Genomic DNA, 19,828 nt, shown 5'->3' with positions numbered 1-19,828 from the left:
TTCACATAACCCAGAAGGCTGGAGAAAATAAATACCTCATCAACATCCATATCCATTTCAAGCCACTTCAATGCCTTCACAATTACTTCTAACTTAACCTGATGGGCTTTAGCAGGGTCCTTCTGCCTCTGGATGAAATATCTGCATAACCACAAAAGCACCATTCGTGAAATAATTATTCTTTCCATCTCGCAAGACCATATAGAATACTTTTTCAAAAAGTGTTATTTGATGTCAAAAATAAAGCTTAGAGATAACGAGTTCAGCAAGTTGGTTCAGAAACCAATTTTGAAAAATTTGTCTAATAATGCCCCACTTTAAGAAACAAGGGAAAAAAATCATTCTGTTCACAAATAAAAAGCATATGAAATCAATTACGCTTTCCTAAGATTTCATCATTTTTAGAACCAACATAATGAATATAAAGAAACAATATCCCTAGAGACCATAGCCAAACAAGCCCTTTGTTTTTGCAGGGCTTACATCTTCTTTATCAATCTTTGATAAACTTGGAGCTCTAGCTTTTCTAGCACAAGATAGACACCTGATCTCAAAAACCTGGTAGCACCTCAAGTCAGCCAAATTTTTCAATGAAATGAAAGCATCCAGCTATCAGAAAAGTGAGAGATAAGACATACCGGTCTTCATGCACTTGGAGAGCTTCCCTAAGTAGTCGGAGATCACCCCTTTTCAGAGCTTGAACAACATTAGTGTACTGTAAAACATCTAATTGCTATTAGAAATTTGAGACCTCGGGACCTTTGAGTTAATTTTCATGTTTCATGGATTCTGGCACAAATGTCAAAAGTGATGTGTATAATATGTGGGATTCATCCTATTTTCATCCAAAGTACCAAGAGACCACTAAATTTTATATTTCTCGCATTTAGGTTAAAATAGTGATTACAAACAAATATAGACGCTATTTATGCATGGACGGCATCCTAAAAAATAATAAACATGTTTGCTGGATTATAAGGCATGATATCTTATATATTTGCTAGATTTATATATAACTAGAGACTGAACAAATGGTGGAGCATTCAACAGAGATATCCATAAATTTAGAAGAAACAGATTCTACTAAAATAGGTCATTGTTATTACTGTTATGGTGGTTGTACAATACTTATTTTATTGTCACCTAAATTACATTATCTCCAAACACAGTAGAAGCCAATACAAAAACTGTAGCAAGCCTGGGGGAAGTATGAACAAGTTTCTCATAAGAGTAACATAACATGAATAAGGAAGCTGCATTATAAGATTATGTAACTCGTCACAGCAAATTGTAAGAATGATGTTTCTTTCCTATCACATAAATAGGTATTACTTAAGAGTCCGTCAAAGTAGAGCACCACATACAAAAGAAATTTCAACATTCAAGAATGGCAATGGGCCGACCACTATTAGAACAGAAGAATGTGTCAAGACCTAGGTCTTGAATCTAGGTATTCGGAATGACACAAGTGTAGAACAAGCAAGAAGAATTTAGAGAGAAGCAGAGATAGAAACAGAGAGAAATAGAGAGAGAACAGAAATAGGAAGAGAGAGTGAGAGAAATGCATTGAAATTGTTGTTATGATCCCTAATACAAGCTGGATTAGCTTTTTATACAGCGGATCAATCAGCCAGTTACAGAATGTAACTGAAGCAAGTTGGCGCTTGACTGTAACAGACTGATAACCACCAACTCTTGGGAAAAGATCAGCTACACTGCTTCCTCACAATCATACATACACCCCATGAACTTGACATTTCCCCCCTCCAAAATTTTCTTGTCCTCAAGAAAAGCAAAGAAGCTGGACAGCACAGGGAAATTGAGCGAGCAGTCAGGCAAATATTCCCATGTATTATTATCCAGATGCAGATGAAACCATTGGACAAGCACTTGCATAAGAGGAAGATTATTCTTGTAAATCACCCTTTTATCCAACACTGCCAATGGTTCTACCGTAAAGTCCCCATCAGTTGTTAGAGGAGGCAAAGTAGGACTAGAGAGAGTATTGGAACCAATGGTCTTCTTCAATAATGACACATGGAAAACCGGATGCATGTTAGTGTCAGGTGGAAACTGCAAACGACAGGCAATAGGTCCCACCCTAGCAATAATTGGAAACGGTCCGTAATATTTAGGACTCCGCTTAGAAAAAGGGAAGTGAGAAAAAGATTTCTGATGGAAGCTCTTGACCCTAAGATAGACCAAATCCCTCACAAAAAACTCCCGTTCACTTCTCTTCTTATCTGCATACTGCTCTATCCAGTTTTGGGCAGTGGCCAACTCACACTTAATGAGTAGCACCAATTCTTGTCAAGTCTGCAAATATTGATCCACCACTGCTACTGAGGATGGAGAATCCACGGTGGCAGGTAAAAGAGGTGGTTGAAAACCAAAAAGCGCCTCAAAAGGGGACATTTTCAGTGAGCCATGATAACCAGAATTATACCACCATTGAGCTAAGGCCAACCACCTATGCCAACTCTTTGGTTCAAGGAAGCAGATACACCTCAGATAAGCCTCTAAACACTGGTTAACCCTCCCTGTTTGCCCATCTATTTCAGGATGATAGGCTGTGGATATGTGTAGCCCAGTTCCCAAGCCTTTAAAAAACTCCTGTCCAAAAACACTAGTGAAGATTTTATCTCTATTGGACACTATAGATTGTGGAATACCATGTAATTTCACCACCGAATCCACAAAAAGCCTAGCCACTTCTTGGGTGGTGAAACGACTTGAAAGACTCAAAAAATGAGCGAATTTTGTAAGTCTGTCCACTACTTACTAAAATCATGTCCTTCCCTTCTAATTCTGGCAATCCTTCCATGAAATCCATAGAAAGACAAGTCCAAGCTTGCTCTGGAATAGCTAGCTGGAGTAACAAACCGGGAGAAGCCACATGCTCATGTTAGCAACGCTGGCAGATGCCACAAGCCAGCACATAGCCTATCACAACTTTCTTAAGTTTGGGCCAGTAAAATAGTTGTTTAACCTTGTGGTATGTTGATCTTATGTCCAAATGACCACCTAGAGATGAACCATGTAAAGACTCCAATATTTGATTCTTGAGCTAGTCACTGCCTCCCACAACCACTCATCCTTGGAAACTGAATAACCCATTGGACAGACAATAACCTAGTTCGCTGTTTGGACTGATTGATGATTGAACCAAGAGTTCTTGTGCTCAAACAGTCGTCTCATAGCTAGCAGACACTTCTTGCATCCAGTCTGGAACTACAGAAGAAATAACAGCACAAGTACTGTCCTCAAACCTTCGTGACAACGCATCAACTGCCAAATTTTCTTTACCTTGGCGGTATTGAATGATATAGTTATGGCCTAAGAACTTTGACATCCTTTTTAGTTGCAGCTGTGTATGGAGTGGCTGTTGAAGGAGAAATTTGATACTCATGATCAGTTCGAATTATGAACTGATTACCCTCCAAATGGTGCCGCCATTTCTCCACAGCTACCAAAACTGCTATCAATTCTTGATCATAGACACAAGTCCCAAATGTTTTGGTGCGAAAGCTTGACTAATGAAGGCTAAGGGGGTTTACCTTCTTGCATCAGAACTGCCCCCACTCCCTTGTCACTAGCATCAATCTCAAGAATAAAGGGCTTTATGAAATCCAGCAAAGCCAAGACATGGGCCTGTGTTATAACTCTTTTTAATTCGAGAAAGGCTGCCTCTACTTTGGGAATTCTATTGAAACCCATCTTTTTTAAGCAGCTCAGTCAATGGTTTGCTTATAAGCTCATAAGGCTCAATAAATCGCCTATAATAACCAGCCAGCCCCAAAAACCCTGATAATTCCTTAACTGAAGTTGGTCTCGGGCATTCAACCATAGCTGGAATCTTCTTCGGGTTTGTACTCACTCCTTCACCCAAAATTATGTGTCTTAAATACTCCACATGTCCTTTTGCAAAGGTGCATTTAGACTTCTTTACATACAATTGATTGAATCAAAGAACTTCAAATGTGGCCCGAAGATGGTCAAGATGCTAAACAAAAGTTTTACTATACACAAGGATATCATCAAAAAACACAAGTATGAAGTCAATCGAGTATGGACTGAAAACATGGTTCATAAGTGCCTGAAAAGTGGGGTAAGTATTGGTTAGGCTGAAGGGCATTACCTTAAATTCATAGAGGCCTTGGTGGGTTCAGAATGCGGTTTTAGGAATGTCCTCTAGTTTCATTCTTATTTGATGGTATCTTTCCCTTAAATCAAGTTTGGTAAATGTTGAGTTGTATGGTTTGTTTGGTAAATGTTGAGTTGTATGGTTATGTTTATATAGTACACCCAGGGTTAATCTTATGTTAGAACCCGTGGCCCGTTTAGTATTTTGTATATATGTAGGTGTATAGTCTATGAGTTTTAATTAATTGAATATACATACCCATAACTAGGGTTCTCTTTCTCTCTAAGTTTCACATGGTATCAGATCCAAAATACAAACCCTAGTCGCTGCCATACAAACCCTAGCCGTTGTCGCTGCCCACATCATCGACGACCACCGTCGGTCGCGTTATTGCCCACCACCGCAGCCTATTGTGTCACTGTTGTCACTGCCCACCACGTTCCCACCGCTCATGCTACTAGTCTACAACGATTCTCCACCGTCCGGCCACCAATCATACACACAATTGTTGTCGTTGCATTTGCCAACCTCCAATTGCCGTCTTCACTGTTGGACTCGCCTCCTTCAGTCCATCCCAGTCTCGGTGGTTTCATCGCCATCCGCTATCATTCGCCGCCGCCAGTCATCGGGCTCCATCGTCTGTTGTCGCTCCAACACGGATCCACCACTTCATTCTCTGTGTTGTTTCTAGATTATCCAGCTTTTCTTTTTGGCTTATTTAACCCCTTGTAGGGCTCCCTTTCTGTTGACCTTGTAGGTTTAATCTGGCTCCTTCTCTGGTATTCTGTTTCCCTCTCCAGTCATTGCTATTGAGAAGTTAATGGGTAGTTCCAATTATATCTCCTAGTCCAGGGCGACTGAACTATGATGTATGGGTTAAGGTTTACAAGATCATCTGACTACCAAGGCTGAGAATGTGACCACAGACAAAACTGAGTGGCAAAGAGCTGATGCTCTGTTGTGTAGTCTCCTGTGGTAGTCAATTGATCCTTCTCTTCATTCGATCTATACTAACTATACCACGTGCTGTAAATTGTGGGCTCAGTCCAAGGCACTATATACAAATGACATTCAATGCATGTATTCAATGGTGTCTAATCTACTTAGTTTACGACAACAAGGTCTGACTCTTCCTAATTTTCTTGGTCGGATGGCCTTTATTAAAGTTGAATTTAACTCCCTGTTACCTGCTGGTAAGACCGCTGCAAAGGATCTAGCTCAGCGCGATAAGTTCTTCATGGTGTGTACTCTTACTGCCATTGGTCCTGAGCTTACTCTTGTTCGTGATCAAATTCTTGCTAGTCCTATTGTACCTACTATGGATGGAGTGTATTCCCATCTTCTTCGAGTTTCATTTGTTCCTATAGTGCCTACCTCTTCTATAGGTGATCATTCAGTTATGGCTTCACAAGTTCAGAGTAATGGAGAACAGGGAGGAGATTGTGGTAATCAAGGCAAACGCCCCAAGTGTAACTACTGTCACAAGTGGGGGCATACTAAGGAACAGCGTTATAAGTTGCATGGCTGCCCTCCTTGTGTTAATGTTGCTCATGTTGATAGTTCTCGATCTGAGTCATTTGATGGTCATCCACCGCAATCTGTCCTTCTCACTAGGATTGACTATGATGAGTATCTCAAGTATAAGACGTCCCAGCAATCCTTATCCACAGTTGCTTCTATCGCCCACTCTGGTGACTCCACTACCTGTCTCGCTCAATCATCCTCTTTAGGACCATGGGTTCTGGACTCAGGTGCTTTTAACCCTATCTTTGGTAATCTCGATTTGTTCTCTCATTTTACTAATTCTATTTCTTTACCTTCTATAACATTAGTCAATGGGTCCAAAGTGGTTGCTAAAACTATTGGCACTAACAAACCCTTACCTCCTCTGCCTTTAGATTGTGTTTTATCTTCCTCATTGTCCCTTTAATCTTGTCTATGTCAGTAAACTTACGCGTGCCTTAAATTATTCTATCACCTTTGATGACCATTCTGTTACTATCCAAGATCGCGGTACGGGACAGATGATTGGCGTCAGATGTGAGTCGCAGGGTCTCTATCATCTCAACCTTCCTGCATCTCCTGTTGCTTGCTTGGTGACCGAGTCTCCTACTCTTCTCCACAATCGTTTGGGACATCCTAGTTTGGCTAAGTTTTAGAAAATGGTCCCCAGTTTGTCTAGTTTGTCGTCTTTTCATTGTGAGTCTTGTTAACTTAGGAAACAGTCTCGCACTTCTTTTCCAAATCGTGTCAATAATCGGGCTGTGTCCCCGTTTGCTTTAGTTCATTCCGATGTCTGAGGTCCTAGTCATGTCGTGTCTGTTTTGGGTTTTCAATATTTTGTAACGTTCATCGACGATTATTCTCGTTGCCCATGGTTATATTTAATGAAAAATCGTTCTAAGTTATTCTCAATTTTTGAATTCTTTTGTGCTGAAATCAAAACGCAATTTCATACATATATTCAAGTATTGCGCAGTGACAATGCTCCTGAGTATTTTTCTGTTCCCTTTACTACCTTTATGCCTTCTCAAGGGATCTTGCCTCAATCGTCTTGTGCCTATACACCACAGATAATGGAGTTGTTGAGCGTAAAAATAAACATTTGATTGAAACTACTTGCACTCTTCTTCTACATCATCATGTCCCCTTTCGCTTTTGGGCTGATGCTATCCTCACTGCTTACTATCTCATTAACAGGATGCCCTCCTCGGTTCTTCAGCACCAGATTCATCACTCTCTCTTATTGCCTGATCAACCATTATATCTTCTTCCTCCCCATGTCTTTGGTTGCACTTGCTTTGTCCATAACCCGTCTCCTGGTCAAGATAAATTGTCTACTCGATCCATCAAGTGCATTTTTCTTGGTTACTCTCACCTTAAGAAGGGTTATCGGTGTTATTCTCCTGACACCCGCCGCTATTTTCTTTCAATTGATGTTATCCTCTTTGAGTCATCTCCTTTCTACTCTTCGCCTCATTCCAAGTGTCAACCCATTTATGAGGCAATCCATCTTCCCTCGAGTCCTCTTGCTCCTATTCTCCCTGTTCCTTCTTCTACCTCATTACAGGTTTATCATCGGCATCATCAGCCTTAGTCTCATCTCGGTGAAGATGTTGTTACTGAGCCTTCTCCAGTGTCTCCTACTACTTTAGCGACTCCTGTTGCCTCATATCCTACTCCAGTCTCGCCACCTGCTGTGGCCTTGCCTTCAAAGGATCCGCTTCCTATTGCCCTTCGGAAAGGTACCCGTTCTTGCAATCCTCACTCCATTTATAATTTTCTTAACTATCACCGTCTCTTGTCTCCTTTTTGTGCTTTTGTCTCCCTTATCCTCTGTTTTTTTACCTAAGACTGTTAGTGAGGCACTTTCTAATCCAAGGTGGCGACAAGCAATGGTCAATGAGATGACTGCTTTGCATTCCAATGGTATTTGGGATTTGATTCCTTTACCCTCGGGAAAATCTCTTGTTAGATGTCGGTGGATCTATACTGTCAATGTGGGTCTTGATGGGCAGGTTAATCGCCTTAAGGCCCGTTTGGTTGCCTAGGGGTATACTTAGGTTTATGATCTTGACTATGGTGACACTTTTTCCCCTGTTGCTACGATGTCCTCTATGCGTATGTTTCTCTCTATAACAGCTATGCACCACTGGCCATTGTATCAGTTGGGCATTAAGAATGCCTTCTTACATTGTGAGCTTCAAGAGGAGATTTATATGGAGCAACCTCCTGGGTTTGTTGCTCAGGGGGAATCTGGGCTGGTTTGTAAACTCTGTCGCTCATTATATGGGTTGAAACAATCTCCTCGAGCCTGGTTTGGTCACTTCAGTGCTGTCATTCGAGACTTTGGTATGACTCGTAGTAAATCTGATCATTCGATTTTTTATAAACACACATCACATGGGAGGTGTATATACTTGGTTGTCTATGTGGGTAATATTGTTATTACAAGTGATGATTAGGATGGTATTGTTCAGTTGAAGTAACATTTTTTCTATCATTTTCAGACTAAAGACTTAGGGTTACTTAAGTACTTTCTTGGCATAGAAGTTGCTCAGTCTAGTTCTAGCGTTGTTATCTCTTAGTGAAAGTATGTGTTAGACATTCTGGAAGAAATTGGGATGCTTGATTGTAAACCTATAAATTCTCCTATGGACCTTGATGTAATGCTCTTACCAAGACAGGGAGAGCCTCTTATAGATCCTGGGAGATACCGCAGGCTAGTCGGAAAACTTAATTATCTCACTATCACTCGACCTGACATTTCTTTCTCAGTCAGTGTTGTTGGTCAATTTTTACAGTCTCCCCTTGTGATAGTCACTGGGATGCGTTAGTCCGGATTCTCAGGTATATTAAGGGAGTCCCAGGTAGAGCACTATTGTATGAGGACAGAGGCTATACTCCAGTAATCGAATATTCTGATGCTAATTGGGCAAGTTCTCTCTCTGATAGATAGTCTACTTCAGGATATTGTGTTCTGGTTGGAGGAAACTTTGTATCTTGGAAAAGTAAGAAGCAAGAGGTTGTTGCAAGGTCGAGTGCAGAAGCAGAATATCATGCTATGGCCTTGGCAACATATGAATTTATCTGGTTAAAACAATTGCTTCAGGAGCTCAAGTTTGGGGAAATATCACAGATGAGATTAATTTGCAACAATCAAGCTGCATTACATATTGCCTCTAATCTAGTCTTTCATGAAAGAACCAAACATATCGAGATAGATTGTCACTTCATCTAAGAGAAGATTTTATCTAGCTGTATTATCACAGATTTTGTCAATTCTAATGACCAGTTAGCAGATGTCTTCACTAAGTCTCTTAGGGGTCCTCGAATTGAGTATATTTGTAGTAAACTTGGTGCATATGATATATATGCTCCAGCTTGAGAATGAGTGTTGAGTTGTATGGTTATGTTTATATAGTACACCTAGGGTTAATCTTATGTTAGAGCCCGTGGCTCATGGCCCGTTTAGTATTTTGTATATATGTAGGCGTACAGTCTGAGTTTTAATTAATTGAATATGCATACCCACAGCTAGGGTTCTCTCTCTCTCTAAGTTTCACAATAAGGATTATGACTCTCCTTAATTCATCAAGAAGGTCCCCAATGATAGGTGTTGGAAATTTGTCCTTGACAGTACTAGCATTTAGTTGACGGTAATCGATGCAAAATCTCCAAGTACTGTCTTTCTTTTCGACAAGAAGAACCGGGGATGCAAATGAGCTATGGCTAGGCTAGATTACGGAATTAGCAAGCATTTCTTTGACTAGTTTCTCAATTTCAGTTTTCTAAATTGGGGGGTATATGTAAGAACGAATATTGATAGGTTCAACATTTGGTTTAAGGGGTATGGCATGGTCAAATGGTCGTTGTAAGGGTAAGGTTGTGGGCTCTACAATCAAGTCCTCAAATTCAATCAAAAGTAAGTGCAAAAGGTATGAATGTTGTACCTCTGGTAAGGATTGGATCACGTTGCTGTAAGCAGCCAGTGAGGTCCAATGCTTCAGAAATTCAGCCCCTTCTGATTCACCTACCTCTACAGCCTGTATTGAAAATATTTGAGCCACTTGAGTTATTTTATTCTTAAGGAATTTCTGTAATTCTTTTTTCCAGAAATCAATTTGCAAGCTCCCATATCAAGGCTGCCTATTAGAGTCAATCTCTTCCCACCCTTCTCAGAGGTAACTTCCAGTTTATTAAAGTTGAATATTATAGGACTGATTGTTCGCATCCAATCAACTTCCAAAACTATATCACAACCACCCAACTTCAATAGCAGAAAATTGGTAATAAACTCTTGTCCTTGCGTTTCCCATCAGAAATCAACACATTTGGATTTACTATACATCTTACTTCCATTTTCTACAGTGACTGATAAAGGAAATGTGCTCTTTAATTTGCAATGCAAGTCCTTGGCAGTGTTTTCATCAAGAAAACTTTGTGTACTGCTGTACTGCCACAGTCAAGCAACACCATTAATTTTCTATTCCCTGCTGTTCCTTCTACCTTTATGATTTTATTAGTAGAACACCCTTTTAAGGCATGTAACAAGATCTCCCCATCTTCATCTTCAGGTAGGTTTTTAACAGCAGCTTCAGTTTCCTCTGTTATTTCTTCCTCCTCACCAATGCCCTCTAGTTGCAACAGTTGTCGCTACACTGATGCCCCGGCTTATATTTTTCTCCACACTTACAACAAAGGCTTGATTGTCTCCTCTGTTCTGCACTGGAAGATTTTACAGCATTGGGCTGGTAGGAGTTCGAGGATAATTGGCCTTGAGGAATTTTTTTGAAATGAATCCATCTTATTTGTTCCAGAATTAACATTTCTGGTAGTGAACGAGGGTTGCATACTGCCAGGACCATTTCCTTTATAAGGAACTCTGTGCTTCTTGAAAAGAGCATCTACTGACAATTCCTGTAACTTGGCCTTTTCTGCCACCTGCTTAACTGTTGCAGGCTGCAACATCTTCACCGTTGGCCTAAGTTTTTCACTAAGCCTGCTAATGAAACTAGAAACGAAATAGGCTTCAGATAAGGAAGGATTGGTAATAATCATCAAGGATTTTAGGTCCTCAAATTTTTTTTGATACTCCATCTCCGATCCAACCTGTTTCAGCTTATTAAATTCTTCAATACTGTCAGTCACGTTTTTACCCCCAAACCTCTCACAAAATTCCTCCACGAAATCCTTCCATACACACTCCGCTCTATGCCTTGCCCATCCCTGATACCAGGCATCAGCAGGATCATTCAAATAAGCTGAAGCCAAATTAACCTTCAGAGGATCAGATATATTATAAAATTGAAAGAATTTTTGACATCTCCTCACCCACCACCTAGGTTCTTGCCATCAAACATAGGAATCTCTAATTTTGGCATAGGAACATTACTCTGATATGTGGATTATTAACAGTGTTGTTCTCCAGCCTTTTATCAAACATCTTATCAGTAATATTTTCTCTCTCAGTGTATTCTCAATCTCTATCACAAGTAATCTAGACTGTCTAGGCTTAAGTCCATCACCTTCCAGTATAGGATCCGCATTACTCATCTGAGGTATCTTGGAGAACATTTGCAGACATCTGTCATGTTTCTTTGCAAGTCCTTCCATGGAAGCATCCAATTGGTTTTCCAATGACTGTATTCCTTCCTGATTCCTACGCGATCCAGTCTCCAGCATTTCCATTCAAGCTTACAGGTTACTCACCAAGTAACCTGATTAACCTACGCCTCCAGCTGTTTCATGTGAGTACCATCTTCCATGGATCTCGATCCAGCAATTCCAAGAGCCGTCTAGTCCAGCAGTCCAAGAATCGACTGCTCTGATACCAGAACTTGAATCTAGGTATTCAGAATGACAGAAATCTAGAACAAGTGAGAAGAATATATAGAGAGAGAAGCAGAGATAGAAACAGAGAGAAATAGAGAGAAAACAGAAAAAGGAACACCGAGAGAATTAGAGAAATGTATTGAAATTGTTGTTATGAACCCAATACAAGCTGGATTAGCTTTTTATACAGCTAATCAATCAGTCAGTTGCAGAATGTAACTGAAGCAAGTTGGCGCTCAACTATAACAGACTGCTAACCACCAACTCTCGGGAAAAGATCTGCTACAATGTTTCCTCACAATAGTACATACACCCCATGAACTTGACAGAATGCCACACACAAATTACAAACAGGGACAGAATGCAGCTTTTGCAACATGCTTAATCAAAACAGGATCCAACAAAAATTTCTGCAAATGTTCCATAGGGAAACTCTGTTGCATGTTCCCTGTTCTCAGCTAAGATCATAATTCTTCAGCCTCATGGAAATGTGTCATGCATTGAGGTGCTTACCATCTAACCCAAAAGCTTAAACTGTTAGATTGTACTACCTACTTGGATTATAGAGCCCAGGGATCTTCCCTTTCTTATTCAATATGAGATCCGAAGGACACTCTTCCATCCAAATCTGCTCTGCAATTGGAGCGAGTTGAGCCACCTTACCTAATCCCCTTGGAAGACTCGAAGTGGAATTAGAGTAAGAATTGGGCTGCACTGCAATCACTTCTCTACCAGCCAGTCATTTGCTTTCCATCCAACAAGTTTAAGATCTTAAGTGGTGGTGCCTACCCCTCATATGATCAAAGATCTCCCTTTCTCATCCTATGTGGATCTATGACACATGTTCATGGACTCTTTTCTCTAGCCAGCTCAAGGAGTTCTAGTTTTTTTTTTTTGTGAAAAGAAATTCTAATTTTGACTATTTCATTGCCTCTGGTATAACATTTGTCTCATTTATAAGGTAAACATTCTGCAATAACTATCCAGTAAATATGAAAACTACCATGAATGTTAGGCAGGGACACCTTTTCTACAAAAAAGTTGGCCCCCTGAAAATTTTCAATATTCAAATCTAAGTGTTCAAACCATCGTCAAGAGTCAGCTATAAGGTTTTGGGTGAGCTCGCACACACCAACCCCAGGCAAGCCTGAAGGTAAGGCACAAGAAACTGAGAAGAACAATCTTGACTTCATTTATCAAAAGTAAAAATCAAACATGTGGAAAAAAAATACATAAATAATAAGAGAATCCTTCATTGCCAAACTACTCAAGCTTCCAAGAGACAAACAGTTTCCCAAAAACTCTCTCCTAGACAATAATAATATTTGCCCCTTCAGTGGGAGCTTGAAACTCTTCATATGTTCCAAAATGGAGACCAGATTTGGACAACAGGTAAAGAATATTGCTATAGATAACCATTTTCTCTTTCCTTATCATTTTTGCGCAAAAGGTAACTAATCATGCTACAGCATAACTGAAAATTAAAAAGAATCCAGACTCTATTAGATCAAAAGTTAATGGGTTCCCAAATCTCAATTTGCCCTCTGGTTTAGTCAAACTGAAACTTACAATCAAATACCCCAGGCATTTAGATTTTTGGACCATATAGGCCAACATATCTGAGAATCTATTAAATCGCCTAACAGTAAAATGTTACATTCAAATCACATAGGTTTAACGTAGAGTGATTAGGTGCCAAAGTGTTTACAGTGCAAGGTGCAAACTATTTTTGATCCTTAAGAAAAGGTCTCACAACCTTGCAAGGTTGTACATTACATTTTTATGTCAAGTACATTAACCCCAAACAAGTCGAATAAAGTAATAATAAATTGATTTCTCCAGGAAATTTAAGAAGTGGAGAGAGAGAGACCTAACAAACAATTCTATAATCAGCAAGGTAATAATCATAAATAAGCATTAGAAGCTATACCTCAACCAGATTATATTTCTCCAAGAGTGAAATCTTAGGCAAAATTCCTATTGATAGCTTCACAGGTATCAAATATTTCAGGATCATCCTACAGAACCAACAAGAAAATGAATCATGCAACAACAACCACAGAGACAAGAGCATTCAAAATTTCAAATTTATTCTTGGCTTTACTGAGGAAGAATTGCTAGACAATGGATACGGGAGTAACATTTTATATGATGGGGAAACAATAAAACCAAAGTGACATAACAATGTGCATGTCATGAATCTAAAAAAGACTGTTAAATTCATTTTAATCATTTTGCTTTACAGCAATTGTATTAATCGGATAAAGCATGCATAATCACTCAAAATGCTGTGTATAATCGGATAAAGCATGCATAACCACCCATGCGCTGTATTAGAAAGAAAACCAAAAAGTAAATCCTGTGTATAATCACTCAAAATGCTCTACATAATCCAGAAAGTAGTTAAAATATTGCTTAAATCCATCCTGAATAAATATATTTTACAGCCTCCCACCAAGTTCCACATCAATTTGTGGGAAACCAAAAACTGAGGCCCCTTAAGAAGGTCCTAACATTGTAAGAGAAGACTTGCACCATCCAAAAGTGACTAAGAATCAGAAGACCAAACAAACACCCTGAGCCACTGACTAGGAAGCACACATACTACAAGGTGGGTGATGTACATGTGCCAAACTCTTATCTAACAAAAACACAGGTATAACAACCTAGTTACACAAGTTAGACATGCCTCGGAAATATCTGATTTATATTTTTTTCTCCAGACATGACAGGAACATGCATGCGTCTGTGTTCTGAATCAGAGACTGAGGACATGGAAGATAACAATGGAACTTCTGTAAGTTTTCAGGTGGGTTAATTTGTAAAAAAAACAAGTTTAAAGAAAATAAAACTAGGCATCCAACTAATGATGTCCACAAATTGAGCCTAACATCTGAATCTAAAAGAGGGAGTGAGAGAAGAGAGAGGTCAGCCAGTACCCTTGTTCTTGATAATGATGATAAATCTAATAATAGTGACACAAGTGACTAACAGAAATGTTTTGACAAGCCCTTAAGCCACTGTTTCACCTTATTTGGGCATGAAATAAAATGGGTGTTCAAGAGAATTTTTTATATTTCTTATACCCATTACTTTTTAAAGTATTATTTTAACTTAATGCTATCAACCATTACTATTATCTTTGAATAATATATGTGGCAATGCATATAGCATATGTATGTGTCATTGCCCCTGAACTATCTGATGAAGATCGTAGAAACATATATTTTAGGAAACAAAACAATATTTTAGGCATAAAAATAGAAATTAGTATTTTTTTTGTTAGTTTATGTATTTTTAATTTGTTTCCTAGTTTCTTTTGATTTCTTTTATTTCCTAGAATCCTAATTAGATAGAGATTATCTTTATGATCTTAATTAGATTGGATCAAGGAATCCCAGTTAGAATACATTCTTATATATTAATTGTCTATTAACTAATCCTTTAGTGATGTATTGTAGATCAAACTTTGATGAATAATTTTGATTAATGATATTTGGTTTGAGTAATCAGGATTACTCTTGTTTCTTTTGTTTAGGTTCTACATCACTATTGTGTTTTCATTTCTGTATCATGTACCTTTTCTAATCAAATGTTTGATTATGATGATTCTCCTATGAAAAGTTGTCAAAAGAATAAGGAGAGAGAGAGAGAGATTACTCTGCGTGAACAAGGGATGTTTGTGTCTAAGTATGTCCCAATGAGAAAAACCTTTTAGGAAGTGACGATGGACCCCAAAAAGCCTTGAAAGCATTCCTTAAGATAGCAGGACATCATTTGTTTATTAGTTTCGTTAAAACCTTCTGTCTCCCTTAATTGCCTTGATGCTTTCCTTTCTGACTTTGAGTTGAAGAGGATTGATCTAGAAATGTATGTTGAAGTTGTCAAAATTATTTTCATCACAGCCAAGTTTTTTTTTTCTTCCAAACTGGGGAAATTGATGCAGGAGCAAATTCTTTGATTTATTAGTGCATCCCCAGTGCACAAGGCACCCCAACAGTTAGGAAATGGACATCTTTGTAGTTGTAAGCACCTCCTTGCTCTACAAAGAGGTTGTTACCACAACTTGAACTCATAATCTTCTTTGATTTATTAATTTTTTATGTTTCTTATTTCTTTAGGTTATGGTCAGTACTTAGATCATTAGTTTTAATTAGTCACCTGACTACCACGTGACTGTTTTTAATATAAATGAATGACTGAGATTAGATGGCTTCCTCAATGATCACTGGTTGGGATTTGACTGTTGTAACCCTAATATAAACCTTCGTTTAAAACACTTTATAAACAGTCTTTCCTCTAATTCACCATTTGAGGTTTTGTTAACCCTAAATTTTATATTAACATTTCAACTTTGATCTACACTTTTTTTATCCCTAATTCTACACGTGTTTTGTTATCTCTTCATCTGAACACTACACCAAGCAACCTCTAACAGATGGCCCATCTGTCTCAAGCAACACAAGGAAAAGGGATGCCTTAAACCTCAAGTCTCAATGCCAAAGTTAGCTTGAAAACTTATTTTTTAACTATTCCTTACTTCAAAGTGCTTAATGAGGTCTTCCATAATAGAGCAAAAACCTTCCCACAACCATACCATAAAAGACACATATACGAAGAATTTGACTATTCATTAATCACATCTCCCCTACAGCATGCCCGTATGTCAGTCCAACAACTTCATCTAAAAAAGAAGGCTGCTACCATTTCCTGAAAGAATTTGATAAAAGAAGAAAAGTATTAAGTTAATAAATTCCAAAACCACCATCTATGGGGGTCTAAAAATAGTATCAAACTCAAGTAATGATTTAACTCACAGCCTACTGCTCCCCACAAAATCCCTTTGAATTTTTAATGCCTCTTCACCACTGAAGCACTATTAGTTAAAACAAAAATACAATAATGCCTCTTCACCACAAAATCCCTATTGTAGACCTGAAATTTGAAAGGGAAACATGTAATGCTATTATCTCTCCTGAGCTCTCAAAGAAAAATGAATACTAAAGCTTTTGAAGGTTTACAAAGTTCTATTCTCATCTCTTTATTTTGTTGGTGAGGGAGGATTCTTCATTTGTCTGTCATTTTTTAGAAAGTTTTTGGATAACTTGTAGCTGATAATAGATGTATATGTATAGGCACTCTACTTGTGTTTATGTTTTCCCCTCTGGTAAAGGGCTTGTGACCTGTTAAAGGTCTTTCAGTTATTTCATTTCTTATCGGAAAAAATCAAAGGAAGAATGGTGCCATTTCCTTTTAAGCCTAGAAATCCCTCAGCAACTTTTTTCCCCTTTTCTGTTTAATTCCCTCCGCAACCATACCATTCTGTTGTACAGCATGCAGAAAGATCTTTCCAGCTTCCTATCTTATAAAAATGTAAAGAAGCTATCAGAATAAGTGTTCATGGCAATGAGTAAATTTAATGATGCAGTTTGATTAACCATATAATAAAATACTGCTACACATCACATGGATAAGTGTTATCCAGCCATTGCTTACACCTAATTATCAATACTGAATACCAATCCATCTGAATATAAGCAAAAACTAAATCTAGCAAGCACACCTGAACCAAACCTTATATTTGCTTCTCTATGAACATTGCAATGTTTTAAGGCATATGACAGTTTTTGATCAGCCTGCAAGAAATACAAATGTGGGGCATCCAGTCACAATTTGAGGCTCTTAAAGAGCACAAAAACATGGGCAGCTGAACATGATGCATGAGTAATCCAATATCAGATCAAATAATTATTTATCTCCACTAACTGATCACATAATTATTTATCTCCACCAACCGATCACATAATTATTTATCTCCACCGTGATTTCTCCACTAGTGTGGTCCTAAATAGAGTGTGGAATAGAGCAAGAGAAATCATGCAGCCAAAAAATTAGTTGGTCAAAAATGCTTAGATTAGGGAGTGACTGTCAATAGACAATATCTTTGGGAAGCAGGAAAGCAAGTATAAACCAAAAGGAAAGGTTCACCATTGCCTCTACTTTGATACCAAAAAGATTATAATCCTTGAATGAAACAATCCCTGCAAAGAAACAAGATGATGTCTCCTTTCCAAAATTTTAATATATTAGTTTAAGTCCCATATAATAGCAACAAAGAAAAGCAACCAGTAGTAATAGAACAAGAAAAAACAGAACACTGCCCTCACAAAGAAGTATGAATTAACACAAGAACATTGCTCAAAATTCATGTTCAAGAATCAACACTCCAGAAGCAAATAATGTCTATTAACTTATAGAAGTTCAGATTACTTACAGCGGGAAAATTCTCATTAAAAACCTCCAAACGGCCAGTATAGTACATGTAGGTGACCTATGACAAGATAGCATAAACCTTAAATTGGCTACAGTTACTTCATAAAAAAAAATCATTTCCGGGCATGAATTCTTAGAAGAAAGCAACCACTTTTCTTACTTTATCTCTAACAGGGAATTCCTCAAAATCAAATATACGAGCAGTTTCAATGCTTCGAATCACACTTCGACAGAGGTGAACCGTACCAAGCTGCAAAACCAAAGAGTTTGCATGTTCCCAAGGAACTCAAATAAGGCACCATAACTGATTGTACAAGTTATTATTACCTCAATACATGATGTGACAACATTGGTCATAAAATGAGATCTCATCTAAGAAGCACAGATACATCTAAAAATACCCCATGTGATGGAAATATTAGACACTTGTCTTGACACTTTCAAATGCGTGCCAAACACTCATCTAAACAAGTTATATTTTCAAATTTTCTAGAACATACCTTCTTGGAAACTTGAGGACACACATTTTCCAAAGGAAAATATACTTGTCCATCTTACACATTCTAAAAAGTGTCGTGTTTCCATGTTATATAGGTTGGTTTCACAATATCAACCATGTAATGGAACACGACCATATCAATTATCTTTATTTAGCACCATTCCACCACCTCGTGAAACTTCTTTTCTATGAAGATGGTGTTGGAATTTTATCTTATCATTCACTTACTTGAGGGTTGCATTCGGAAGGGCATCTGATGTAAAATTTTACAACATTATTCTTTTGCATGGATTTGCATTGTCAAAGTGACTTTTAGAACTCACTTGACATTATGAATGATGTGCCACCAACCCTAACTTGGTTAGGATAATGTGTAGTTGATGATGATGATGATCTTATAAGTTCTAAAAGGAATTTAAATTTTTTTTTTATCAATTTGGTTACGAAAAGGGTTTTTTAGAATATGTAAATTAGGATTTTAAGTTCATAAATATTTAGAATGTGAAAAATAATTTATTACTTTTCTCTTACAAATAAATGACAAATTATATATGCATTTATTATAAGAAAAAATAAATGGAAAGATAGTTTGTATTTTTCATGGATATATAAAATATAGATGCATGAAAAAAAAAAAAGAAAGTACAAATATCATTTATCTAGTAAAACAAAGATGACCTGATATAAGAATAAAGAACACGAGAGAGAGAGAGAGAGAGAGAGAGAGAGAGAGAGAGAGAGAGAGTATTACCTTGAAATAAACCTTAAAGAGTTGGCACGTTACATACAATGCCCCAACACGTTTGGAGCCTTTTCCCTAGAGTATGCAACCAATATAGTAAAAAAGTTAAAAAAACAAAAAAAAGCATGAACTTATCACTCCACAAGTAATTTATAAACTTATTTGGTGATGCCATAGAAAAAGTCTAGTACACAAGACGGCAGCTAACATTAAATATCTAGCGTTAGCTTTCATTTTAACAAATTACAATCGTTTATCAAACAAAATTAAGAACCACATAACATTCTTTATGTTTTCCCTCAAAAATTATCCAAACGAATCAAAAAGGCAGAAACTGGAGAAGGAAAAAATGAAGGTTCATAACTTGTTAGATGCACAGTTAATTTAATTTTATTATTTTAATCAATTTAATTAACCCATGAACTTAGCAAACTAGGCAGATGAAATATAAGATCATCAATCCTGGACATTTCCTTAAAGTAGCACACTTGTAAGAATGAAACAAGCATATGGGTATACATGCAGCTACTTTAGAGATAAAACTAGATCTTCTAGTAAGAGTCATACAGGACGAAACAACATTGCTTAGTTGAGTGACCCGAACATTCATGGAATTTACAGAAGATGTTCAGGTTTTTCCCCAATGATTTATTGGAAGGAGGAGGAAAGCTAATTAATCTGGTATGGCCCATCAAAGAAAGAATTGTTGTACAAGAGTCTAAGAGATGTGTGAAACTCTGAAACTGCATTTTGACAAAATCCACAGTTTTATGGGCCTTCATCTCATATCTGTCGGGCCTTCCGCCAGTGGGTCTCTCCTTCTTCTTTCTTTCTT

The 19,828-nt window shown here is 37.8% G+C and overlaps 1 protein-coding gene across 2 annotated transcripts in view; it reads right to left on the bottom strand.

Moving 5' to 3' along the window:
* LOC127806387 (enhanced ethylene response protein 5) overlaps positions 1-19,828 on the bottom strand; it is a 33,370-nt gene that overhangs the window by 507 nt on the left and 13,035 nt on the right. The window contains exons 5-12 of one of the 2 annotated variants that reach the window (XM_052343635.1): positions 19,003-19,068; positions 17,913-18,002; positions 17,754-17,810; positions 17,054-17,115; positions 13,410-13,497; positions 639-715; positions 484-558; positions 36-141 (exon numbers count right to left, since the gene is read on the bottom strand). In XM_052343635.1, the coding sequence (XP_052199595.1) occupies positions 36-141; positions 484-558; positions 639-715; positions 13,410-13,497; positions 17,054-17,115; positions 17,754-17,810; positions 17,913-18,002; positions 19,003-19,068 (621 nt within the window). The remainder of the gene's footprint in view (positions 1-35; positions 142-483; positions 559-638; positions 716-13,409; positions 13,498-17,053; positions 17,116-17,753; positions 17,811-17,912; positions 18,003-19,002; positions 19,069-19,828) is intronic. The other variant, XM_052343637.1, reaches the window with a different exon arrangement.

This window comes from Diospyros lotus, chromosome 7, assembly GCF_014633365.1.
Source record: "Diospyros lotus cultivar Yz01 chromosome 7, ASM1463336v1, whole genome shotgun sequence".
Lineage (NCBI taxonomy): Eukaryota > Viridiplantae > Streptophyta > Magnoliopsida > Ericales > Ebenaceae > Diospyros > Diospyros lotus.
The sequence above is the reverse complement of the archived record's forward strand: the minus strand, read 5'-3'. Positions and strand labels throughout refer to the sequence as shown.